This window comes from Protomyctophum bolini (genome assembly GCF_963924005.1).
Source record: "Protomyctophum bolini genome assembly, chromosome: 4".
In the NCBI taxonomy this organism is placed as follows: Eukaryota; Metazoa; Chordata; class Actinopteri; order Myctophiformes; family Myctophidae; genus Protomyctophum; species Protomyctophum bolini.
Window position 1 is genome coordinate 1,986,565 of NC_137865.1, and position 12,468 is coordinate 1,999,032.

At 44.7% G+C, this 12,468-nt stretch overlaps 1 protein-coding gene across 1 annotated transcript in view; it reads right to left on the reverse strand.

The window, feature by feature from the left end:
* Positions 1 to 3,504: 3,504 nt before the first annotated feature.
* LOC308313868 (protein phosphatase 1 regulatory subunit 12A) overlaps positions 3,505 to 12,468 on the reverse strand; it is a 64,273-nt gene continuing 55,309 nt past the window's right edge. The window contains exons 23-26 of the mRNA XM_080761195.1: positions 10,447 to 10,551; positions 9,199 to 9,249; positions 8,990 to 9,040; positions 3,505 to 7,555 (exon numbers count right to left, since the gene is read on the reverse strand). Of these exons, the coding sequence (XP_080617321.1) occupies positions 7,469 to 7,555; positions 8,990 to 9,040; positions 9,199 to 9,249; positions 10,447 to 10,551 (294 nt within the window). The 3' untranslated portion in view covers positions 3,505 to 7,468. The remainder of the gene's footprint in view (positions 7,556 to 8,989; positions 9,041 to 9,198; positions 9,250 to 10,446; positions 10,552 to 12,468) is intronic.

Genomic DNA, 12,468 nt, shown 5'->3' on the forward strand with positions numbered 1-12,468 from the left:
CCTGGCTATACTATACTGGACTTGCTGGTGTGTCCCCTATTGTTTTGGCGACCGCTCTGCGAAAATAGTGGATCTACAAGCTCACAAGCTTTATAATAGATGGGCTATTTTCCCCACTAAGACATTCGCTGTAGATGGGGAGGGGAGGGGCAGGAAATGTCTCCAGCAGTGACAGAAACAGACATAATAATAACAACAACAACAACAACAACAACACGCCGTCAACATGCTAAGTGCTAATGAGAAAATAAACCATCACCGTACGGGAAACACTTCATTCTGTGGCGGGCGATGTCATCGAGGTGGTGCCGTGACGGTGATGTCATTAACATGGCGGGGGGGGGGGGGGGGGTCCATACGTTGGTAACGTACCAATAGTCTGACATACCGTGGCCAGTTAAGACTCGCCCATGGCTCCTGACATACGTGGCCGGTTAAGACACACGAGTGGCCGGTTAAGACACACGCGTGGCCGGTTCAGACGCATGAGTGGCCGGTTAAGACCCATGCGTGGCCGGTTAAGTCACATATGCGTGGCCGGTTAAGAGTAAAGGGCAGTCCATACCGTCTCCGACCATCAAACTTTTCGTAGGAAAGTCCTGGTACAACTGCAACGTCACTCGCAACTTCTGAAACGCATTCCTCCGAATTTTTGTTCTGAAAGCTGCACTCCCAGATGTTGTGACTCGCCGAACTCTACGTCGGAGAAAGAATTTAAGTTTGATCTTTCCGACGAAAAGTTTGGTGGTCGGAGACAGTATGGACTGCCCTATAGACACCGGCGTGGCCGGTTAAGACACATGCGTTGCCGGTTAAGACACATGCGTGGCCGGTTAAGACACATGCAGGCCGGGTTAAGACACTTAGCGATAGGGTGTCGGAATATTGCGTATCGGACCAAAGATATGTATCCCTGTGTCTTACGGGCCAGATGAGGATGATGATGATGCAGGACATCTGGTTAAACAATATGATCGTCATCCACCCATGCAGCCCTAAAGGGGAATTCCCCCTCTCTTGTCTTGGCCGGGGCGGGGGGGAGAGATACTGGTCACTGCTAGGCAGAGAGAGGCCCTGAGACAGCACTGCTGCTGCTCTCAAAATCACTGTTGATTTATTTCGACTAGGATGGAAAATGTTCGTCGACTACCATTTTTCGTTGACGAAAACGAAAAGAAAAAAAAACTAAGCTATGTCGGCTAAAACTGAGACTAAATGTATCGACAATTTTGTCAACAAATACAAACTAGTCTAAAATGTCAGGGAGGGACTAGTGGAGAAGAGATCCAGTAGAACTAAAATGCATTTAATGTTGGGCGCTCTACAAGCTCCCAGCAGGTGTGAGCTTGTAGATCTGCTATTTTCAGCATGTAACCAAGTCTAAGATGAGCCATTACAGCATCATCCAAGGCCTGCCGAAATATTGTTTTGACGACAAAATCAACTGTAGATTTAGTCGGCTAAAACTAGACTAAAACGAAAACCTTTCAGATGACTAAGATGTGACTTAAAACCAAATTTAATTTTATTCAAGACTATGGCTAAAACTATTGCTCTCAAAATTAACAGAGAAAAGTAACAGTTTGGGGATATTTAAGTAATTTCCCCACAAATGCGACACAGTCTCTCGGCTTTAGGTGCTGACATTCATTTAATATATTAGAAAACCAACAATTGTGAAAAAAGACCAAAAGATGAAAACACTTCATTTTTGACGTTATTATTATTCCAAGACTAAATATTATTTTTTATACACATACAATATACAATAACCACACTCCCTTACAAAAATGTGAGCAATCTGACAAACGGACAGGAAAAATATGAAAATATCTTTTTTTTTGTATCATATTAATGGTAATAATTAAAAACAATGCATAGCATAATAGGCAACAATTCTATATTGTGCAACAATGACCTTCGACCTTTAGCCCTGTAGAGCTCTGATTAACTCCTCCCCTACAAGTGGGAGGGTGCTCTGTTAACTCCTCCCCCTAAGTGGGAGGGCCCTTCCAAAACAGAGGACTCTTGCAGTTGAAGTTTTTAAAGTGCTTCTGGATCTGCGGTCATTAATGCCTCATTACGACCTACACGTCGCGCGCACACACGGCGTTTTGGCGCAATTCTTTTTCCCGGCGCGTGGCAGCGACGACGTTGCGACAAAGCACGAGGGGCTGTGTCCACAGAAAGCGTTTCATTTATCTTTTATTATCGTGTCGTCAAGAAGCGCCCGCTCACACGCAGCGGTTGTTTTAACGACGCCCGCGCCGCGTTCAAACGCGTCCACGGCTGCTGAACGTTGTCGCGTCATCTGCATTATCCTCATAAATAGCAGGGATGCGCCGATATAGGGAGATTTTCGTGGCGATATATCAACACTGATGAAATAAAAATTTTGCCGCGGCTAGCCGATAACCGCTATTTGTTCGTTATGCTTCCCACTTTTGTGCCAGTGGGAAAAAAATAACTTCAGCTTAGTATGCTGCAGAAAACAACGCACCGATAGAGCCAACAGAAAATGTACGCTTCCAAATAAATGCCATCGGTGAACGTCAACTCACTTGTCGATAGCAATATATACGGATACCGGCAAATGTCGTCCGATACAGATAACGTGGCCGATATATCGGCGCATCCCTAACGAATATCCTGATAACGGTAAACATGGACGGTACAGAGACGGGAGGTGAATGACCGGGGTCGTCTGATGAGCGACACTCCTCTCCATAAGCTGAACTGTTTTCTACTTGAAGCACCCAAAGAAATAATAATACTGGTCAACCGAGAGACGTGGAACTGGATTCTGGGCTCTGGGAAGAGGATTCTTTACTAAAGGTTGGGATCCAGGTTCCTACTTCCTACGGTTCCAACACTGAGGAAAAAACGGAATGGATTCCATCATATTTTGGAACGGCTTCCGGAAACTGGGTTTTATCCACACTGTCAGAGCTGCGTATGTGTGGACGTCACGTCTGAAATGCAAGTACAATACCAAAAGGGGGTCGCAAACTTTTATTTGTTTCAAGCACCACCATAACTCTTGGGAGTGTACGAAGGGCACCAACTTAAGAGTCACAGACCCTGTGAGGGTCCATTTGGAACCCCCTTTGGGGATCGTTAAAGGGAACCGTTAAGGAATCCGACCATTCAAGAGGGAATCGTTAAGGAACCAGAATTCCCAACCCTAGTCTTTGTGTACTGTAGAAATTAAATAAGGAAAGGCACTGAGAGCAACAAAAAAAATCATGAAAATAAAATGGCTTTCTGCGAACACGACCTCTACATGGGGCGTAAGAGCACGGAGTGTGTGGTCTGTGGTCAAACATACGTGCGCGGGGGGATGGGGGGGGAGGGGAGGGGGAGTGCATAGGTGCGACAGAGGTAGGTGGGTTCAAAAACACAAAAAAATAAAAAATCTGAATCAACTTCATGGACCGTCCTGCCTTCGGGACCTTCGTTCAAAGCAGTGGTTCTCAACCTTTTTTGGGGACCCTCCATATGATAAGCATTAGACTACGGACCCCCCCCAACTGAGAGTGTACATATAGCAAGCATCCAATACCCACCTTAGATTTCACTGCCATTAATTCTGTCAATTAATGTTTTATATTGAAGTTAGGCCAGCGTTCGTATGCAACATAATGAAAGCTATGCTAGGCGATCGAGTAATCAGGCGATGGACCCGGAAACAAGATGGCAAAATGCATTTATCTCGGATCGTTTTCCCAGATTCCAATTTGAATGAAAACAAGCTTTATTCACGGTCGATAACTACATGATCACGGTTTACAAAAGTTGTGCATTTGTTAGCTTTCAAAACATAAAGCTCAGAATGAAAAGATTGCGGGGCAGGGGGGCAAAAATAATGAATTAATAAATACCTGTCAGGGAATGTGTTTAAACACATGCGCACAACAAAGTTCCGTTCTGTGAAAAAAGAATACCTGTAAGGGTACATTTTGTTCCATTTCTACGCACTCAGAGTTACAGACCTGTAAGGGTCAATTTGGATCCATGTGTACACTCTCAGAGTTACAGACCTGTATGGGTCCATTTTGGTTCCAAGTACACTCTCAGAGTTACAGACCTGTAAGGAAAAAAAAATCTAATGTTGCCAGCCAATCTGCCAATAGCAGATCCACAAGCTTGCAGTGTGTCGCGGCGCAAAGGCGGTGTGAGCTTACAGATCGGGCTATTTTCAACTAAGATATTTAATTTACAGCAAAAACAAAAGCCTAGTGTACCAGCCCTAGGGGACTCCAGTCAACCACGCCTATGGGGTTTAAGTGATTAAAGGGATATTTCACTTTCAAACATATTCGGGGTCTTTTTAAAGTCTACTCGGGCTCTTGCGATTCACCCCAGACAGTTTTTTAAGTTGCTCGATTCAGTATTTAGATATTTGACATTAATTTGATCAGACACGCCCCCTTTCTACACAAACCCATTGTAACTTCAACCTCCATTTTAACCACGATGGGTTCATTGAAAACACCCGTCCTCGGTTCTGAAGGTGACTGATATAGGCCTTCTAATGCGTGAGGGGGGCTGTGGTTTTTTATTATTTTGAGGGAAAATGAAAACAATCAAATCAAATCAAATCTATCTGGTGACTGACTTGTATCAATCACCATAGAACCGAAGCTGGGTGTTTGTGACGAATCAAAAATGGTCAAAATGGCGTTTGCAGTTACAGCGGGTTTGTATAGGAAGGGGGTGGGGCAGCTAAAATGAATGATCAGATATAGAAAATACTGAACCGAGCGACTTACAAAGTGTCCGGGGTGAGACACGGAAGCCAGAGTTGACGGTAACATGACCCCAAACATGTTTGAAAGTGAAATATCCCTTTGACCACTTAAACCCTATAGGCGTGGTTGACTGGAGTCCCCCAGGGCTGGTACACTGGACTTTTGTTTTTGCTGTAAATTAAATATCTTAGTTGAAAATAGCCCGGTCTGTAAGCTCACACACCGCCTTTGCGTCGCGACACACTGCAGGCTTGTGGATCTGTTATTTTCTTCCTTACGCGTCTGTAACTCTGAGAGTGTACAAATGGAACCAAATGGACCTTTACGGGTCTGTAACTCAGAGTGTACACATGGAACCAAATTTGACCCGGGTCTGTACTCTTGAGAGCGTACAAATAGAACCAAATGGACCCTTACGGGTCTGTAACTCTGAGAGCGTACAGATGGAACCACATGGACCCTGTGAAAGGCCCTCACACTGGTTCACTCTGGACCCCCCCCCCCCCAGTGGGCCCCGCACCAAGTGTTGAGAACCCATGCTTTTTTGTAAAGGAGCACTCCAGCCATTTTCAGCCTCATCTTCCATCGTCTCCTTATGCCATGTGCTTTAACTAGGCACCGTGTCCGTCTGAACTCACCACGGTATAGGCGTGGTTTGGACAGGAAATTACATTGTAGTCCGTTAGTTAGCATTAGTGAGGACCCATGGAGATTTGACAAAAAAGCTGAAATGTTCCTTAGGATAAAACGAAAAACTAAACAAAAACAAGTTTGAAACGTGTTCAGACTTGCGTCTTCATTTGAAAAATACAAAATAGAAACAAAACTTGTGTGGGTGGAGTTTTCGTCTGATGTTCATTCTGTAGTTCTTGTGGGGGTGGTGTTATGGTCTGATGTCATTCTGTAGTTCTTTGGGGGGGGGGGGGGGGGGGGGGGTATGGTCTGACGTCATTCTGTAGTTCTTGTGGGGGTGGGGTTATGGTCTGATTTTTTTTCGTTTTCAAAAGAAACAATCGGACCCCACTTTGAGGAGCACTGGGTCAGAAGCACGGAGGCAGAGGAGGAACATCATTAGTCAAATTCGTGAAAAAAAGAAAAGAAAATTAAATTAAATAAAACGTGAAAACTTCGCGTGAATGTGAACCACAAAGAAAATAACACTAGTCGTGGGGAATCTTAACAGGAGCCACCGAGTTGCCGCTGCGTTTTTCTTTGTTTGTTTCTTACGGAATGTGCAACGAGGAAGTGATGCACGCGTAGGAATGTGTGCGCACTTCGTCATGTTCCCCTGGTGTGTGCGCCCCCTGGTGGTCAGTCGTGCACGGTGCTGTGGGAGGTCTTCACTGCTCTCGGCAGTAAAAAAGCCTCCAATTGTAAATAACTAGAGATTCGTGGAATTTGACACGGTGGTGTACCTCAAGGATCAATCCTTGGTCCCCTGCTCTTCCTGATAGATGTAAATGATTTGTAGTTAAGGTCTAATAGCATGTTTGTCCTTTTTGCTGACGATACCTTTATATTTCTGTCAGACAAAAAAAATAAAAAAATAAACCTACGATGATGTTGATTGGTAAAAACAAAGAGCGTAACTGAATGGACCCGTTACATTCTAAAGTATCGCGGCCGATCGTTAAGCGCCGCGGCAGGATTCGGTGGCGGGACGCGGCGCGCAGCGACGTTACGCAAGTCAGGCGTGGGACTGGGAGGGAGGGGCACGTGGTTTTGTCCCGCCTCAGTTGTCGTCGTGACTTTCTGTGGCTCTCTTTGGCACTTGGAAGGATGTGAGGGGAGGACGAGGACTGTCACAACTACGGCATAATCAATCGTTTAATGGCAATTATTTGAGAAAAAATATTTTTTGCATACTCGTCAATCGTTTCCATGTTGAAAAATGTCAGATCTACAAGCTTGTAAATCAACTTGTTTAACAATTTTACTATTTTTCTATGTTGTAAGCTTGTTTCTGCTATTTCTTTTTGTTTTTTGGAAAGAGTTATTTATTATTTGTGATAAGAAGGCCTGAAAGGCAAACAGAAATACAGATTGTAACGTTCCAATGTGCACGTTCCAATGTGAACGCAATTAAATTGTTAATCGCAATTTCTGTGTGACAATTAATTGTCAACTTGAATTGGTAATGTATCTCGCTACTTGGAGGGATGCGAGGGGTTGTTAGTCAAACATTTAAGTTCACAATTTAATTGTGTTTTGGGGCGTTGAACATTGGACAACATATGAATACAAATAAAGAAATAAATACATTTCAGATTGCCTTTAAGGCCTCGTAATAAAAAATAAATTGCACGGGGGATATGACAAATAACTTAAATATAGGCTACTAAGAAATCACTGACGTATTTAATTATCTTGTAATATATATTTTTTGAAATGGCGTTTAAATAGCCAATCTACAAGCTTACAACGCGCGTCAGAAAGTGATCTGCTGTTTCCGTTTTTCATTTTTACTTTTAGACGATTATGCACCCATTTTGGGAACCCATTTTGGTGTTAGCATTATGCCATGCTTTAGCTTTTGAAAAATAGCAGATCTACAAGCTACGAGCTTGTAGGTCTGCTGTTTTAGAAAAATCGAAGAACGACATTTGTAGAATCTGATCTCAGGTCAGAATGGATTATGTAATAATTGTGACGGCCCCCGAGGACGGCGTCTCTCCTGGAGGGGAGGGGGGGGGGGGGGGGGTTGGGAGGGTCTCTCGCTACTTGGAGAGTTTGCTGATCACGCGGATCAGAGCGCCGTTCTCGTCTTTGAGACGCTGGTTGTCGGCTCTCAAGTCTCCCAGGACCTGCATGGCGAGAGACGGACGGAAGGAGGGTTGCTTCAAAACAGCTTCACAACATGGACATATCTCTATAATAATGATAATAATAATAATAATAATACACTTTATTTATAGAGCACCTTTCATGACACGAGTGCAGCACAAAGGGCTTTACAAGACAAATTAAGTACAAAGTATATACAACTAAAAAAATATCAACCACATAACAATCAAGGCACAATCAAAGTACAAGAAATGTCAAAAACATCAAACGTCACAAAGAAATGCTAAAGCAACCAACCAACATCACACTCAGGGTGACAATCAGGGCAAGATCAGTGAAAGCATAGGACAGAGGCGTAATGAAAAAAATGCATAAAAAAACAGACAATGAAATAGGTAAAACAGTGAGTCAACAAAAACAAAAATCAAAGGACTCAGCCAAATGCAAGAGTAAAAAAAGTGTGTCTTAAGCTGTGTTTTAAAAAAAAAACATCTAGGGAGGGTGCCAGTCTAAGGCGCGATTCATACTCCTATTTTAGAGCCGGAATAAAAGTCGGTTCGGCTCTGTAGAGCCTTACAATGTGACGTCATTTGAGGTTCGGGGGGGGGGCGGGTACCGTCCTAAAGTCGGCTCTTCGGTGCTACTGAAAATTTCTGACCAGCCGAAATCATTTCGGCACTACAGCGGTAAAATAGGAGTATGAAGTGGCCCCTAAGGTGCATTGGAAGTTTATTCCAGGCGGTCTGCCCGTGGAAGGAGAACGCTGCTTCCCCATATTTCTTAAATGCCATTCTTTGTGGCTTTTCAAGCAGGCCAGCGGGTGGCGGACCTAAGGGGGGCGGTTTGGGACATACCTGGGCAAGCGGTCCTGGAGATAGGTTGGAGCGAGGCCATTTAAAGCTTTGTAAACAAGTAAAATAACTTTAAAATCAATTCTAAAAACAACTGGGAGCCAGTGTAAGGAGGCTAAAACTGGGGTGATATGGTCTCGCATCTCGGTTTTTGTTAGGACTCTGGCTGCGGCATTTTGCACAAGTTGTAGCTTGTCAGTTGATTTCTTTGGAGGCCAGATAAAAGTGCGTTGCAATAATCCAATTGTGAGAAGACAAAAGCGTGGTTTTAATGTTTACTGACAGGTAGGCTCTGATTCTATGTTTCGGAGATGGAAAAAGGCCGTCTTGGTGGCATGTTTAACACGTGCATTAAAATACTATCTAAAACTTATTTGAGAAATGGGGTGGGGATAGCATCCAATGCGATGTCATCTGTGCTATAGTATGAAATGTCTCTTGTTCATGGGAATCTATCTATGTGTCAATCAATCCATCCATCCATCAATCCATCAATCAATCAATCAATCAATCAATCAATGCATCCATCGATCCATCCATCCATCCATCCACGGGCAAAATAATTTATTGGCAGACATGAGATCAATACTAATAATCTCTCACCTTTAGCTCCTCCTCCAACTCGGCTACACGTCGTTCCAACATCCTCCTCTCCTGATGAAGACAACGGTGAGGAGGTGACGAAGAGCATGGACATGGAAGCAATCAATTAATCAATCAATCAATCCAGATTGTCAAATATTACCACTCAAAAGGAGGCAAACGCTCATTTTAAACGAGTCGGCGTTGAGTCGAACACGGAGATCTCTTACCTTCTTCTCCAGCTCCAGCAGAGCAGAGCAATCACTGAACCTCTCCTGTCTCTGTTGGACGGACAGACAGACAGACAGACATTTAATAAAAGGTCCTATAACATCGTCAAACCTCCCCCTCTGGTCTTGAAAAACGGCAACTAAAAAAAAACACGGTGAAGCAGCTTTCTGCTTCTATGGGCCGACGGCGTGGAATAACTCCCACTATATCTTTGGCACACACACACACACACACTCACCAACCTAGTCCCCATATATGGGGGACAAGGGGAGAGCAACGGACTTGAACTCATGCCTCCTTCATGCCTGAGTGTGGGAGAGTTTCCCTGGTTGGACGTAGCGCGTGGAACCAACCAGTTCCTTTCCCCTCCATCAGGCGCCCCGGCTGGCCAGGGGAGGCAGTTAGTGACCAGGATTACTGCATGTTTTTTTGTGAGGGTAACCTACCCTAGGGGACACGGGGAGAACATGCAAACTCCACACAGAAAGGCCCTTCGCCAACCCCGCCTTCGGGTATGGGCACTGATGACGCGGAGGAGGAAACACGCCGCCAGCACCCACAGCGTCCCGAACCCAGAACCTTCTAGCTGTGAGGCGGCAGCACTACCAACTGTGCCACCGTGCCCCCTGCTGCGCTATTTTTTCAAATCAATTAGAAACAATTGGATGTTCGCTCGAAAATTCCTGCCGAAGTTCGAGTCCTAAAAAAAGGTCTAGGGTACAGCCTTAAGAGGCGGTCAGGTTAGTTTAGACATGCATGGGGACACACTCCAAGACAACAGCTTAGGAAGACGCCCTGCTTTCTGGATGAGTGTCTTTTAAATTACATCTGAGCTTCTGGATGTGTGTGTGTGTGTATGTGCGTGCCGCTCCACTGCTTTTATTAAATATCATGCAGGGAGAGGTATCCCAGTTAAATTATTCCATCAGGCTTACAGTGTCGCTTGACCACAACAACTCATCTGTTTGGCAAGCGACACTGTCCTGATGATGGAATGTAAACACGCGTGTGTGTGCGTGTGTGCATGCGTGCATGTAGCAGTGGCTCACAGCCTCAGCCTGATGGCCTCAACAGACTAATATCACCCCATGAGTCATAGGGATATCCCTCTGGCTTAGTGGTTAAGATGTCGGCTTTCCACGCGGGAGGCCCGGGTTCGATTCCCCGGTGTTACTTATGTGTGTGTGTGTACCTGTGCAGTGTGTGTGTGTGTGTGTGTGTGTGTGTGACGTGGCGTGTGCGTGTACCTGTGCAGCTTTCTCCAGCTCCACTCTGGTCTGGCTGATGATCCTCTGAGTGTCTTGAAGCTGAGAATGAAGCTGATTGTTCTCCCTGGAAACGTCCTCAAACAACTACACACACACACACACACACACACACACACACACACACACACACACACACCACACACACGTGAGGACGTACGAAAGTTGTCCTGAAAACGTGTCGTGCTGCTGTGAGCTTGTAGATCAGGGTTTCCCCAACCAGTGGTACCGTGTAGCAAGTCTCGAAAAGTTGACCGAGTTCACAATGAAGGATTCAGTGTTAAGAGAATAACTACATTTCTTTTAGCTAGACAAACAGTGACATCACTGTCCAATCCTTGTGTCCTTAACACATCGCAGGCCTTCCACGGTGTTATCGTTTTATCAGCGTGCGTCGTCACAAGCTGTGTTTTGTCCGTGTGACACTCGCACAGCATTATTATCTCATGTAAACGTTCAAGTTTAGTACAACTATCCGAAGATGTAACCCAGGTAAAGTTATATAATATTATAATGTAGCACTAGCAGCCGGTCATTGACCATTATAATGTCTTTGACACGTTGTTATTATGGATCCCACCGCAGTTCTGGGCCAGTGATTGGCCAGTATAGTCGCTGTGATTGACAGTTCTCGGTTTTTTTGCAACTACAGTATGCCTAAACCTATAAGCCTGACCTCAGTAAAACTGTGCCAGCCCGGGAGCCAATCAGACACATGTTTAGAGGCGGGTCTAACCTAGAACGTTAGTGGGATTCATAATCACGCCGTCACATTGACACGTTCGATTGATGTGCGACACTCGGCACGCCGCGCCAGCCCCCGCGAGTACCCCTACCAAACCAGGATGGAAATCCTTTGCAAATAGAAGATCTATACCATTTGTGAGCTTGTAGAGGGATGATCAGAAGTGGTTTAAAGTATGTTTTTTTTGTAATAACAATCAAATCTACAAGCAACAAACATAATTCTAGAGTGGAGTAAAAGTACAATATTTGCCTCTGAGATGTAGTGGAGCAGAAGTAAAGTACCGTAATTTCCGGACTATAAGGCGCACCTGAATATAAGCCGCACCAGCCAAATTTAGGGAAAATCCCAAATATGTACGTATACAAGCCGCACGGGGACTATAAGCCGCAGGTGGGCCCCCTAGTGGCCGTTTCGTTAGCTCAGAGCCTTAGATGGCTCTGCGTTAGCTGTAAAAAAAAACATAGATAAGCCGCACCGTTGTATAAGCCGCAGGGTTCAAATCATGGGTAAAAAGGTGCGGCTTATAGTCCCGAAATTACGGTAGTAAAGCAAAAAATCCTCACAATTGTACTTAATTACTCACCCACCTTACTCGCCTTATTTCACTAGTTAACATATTAAAATAATATTTCACTATTCATTTAGTGGTACATCGATTATGCAACGTCTCCCGCGATTGACTATTTTGTTCACCCACATGGCATCCATTTTGTAACGGCGATCATCAATACTTTGGTTATGAGCCGTGAATCAAGCTCGATTCCAGAGATAACTGGATTGTAAAAAAAGACTGTTCGTTTGAGATCAACAGCTCGCTGACTTTTCACTTCCGTTTTTTTCACGGTTTTACTTCCGTCGCACGAGATGTTCCATGGCCGCGGCGAATGAGTTAAGTATACAGCACTTGAGTAAATTACCTTTTTTTACCCCATGGGGTCCTTGAGGCAGTTCCAGGGAGGTCCCCCACCCCCCCCCCCCCCCCCAGCTAAATGATAGTTTAGAACCAAATGGACCCCTTATGGGTCTGTAACTCTGAGGTCCGTGGCCCAATAGAGATAATTCCGGGGGTCCTTGACGTGAAAAAGGTTGAGCACCACCACTGACATATAAAGCCTTTTTTTTTTAATTGATATGTTATAATACAAATTGGGGTCTCAGAGATCACTGCTAGAGCCGTAAAAATCTTATCTTATGGGGACCTGGGGGTCCCTGGCATATATTTTCAAATGGGGGTCCGTGGGCTGATTAGTGTCAAT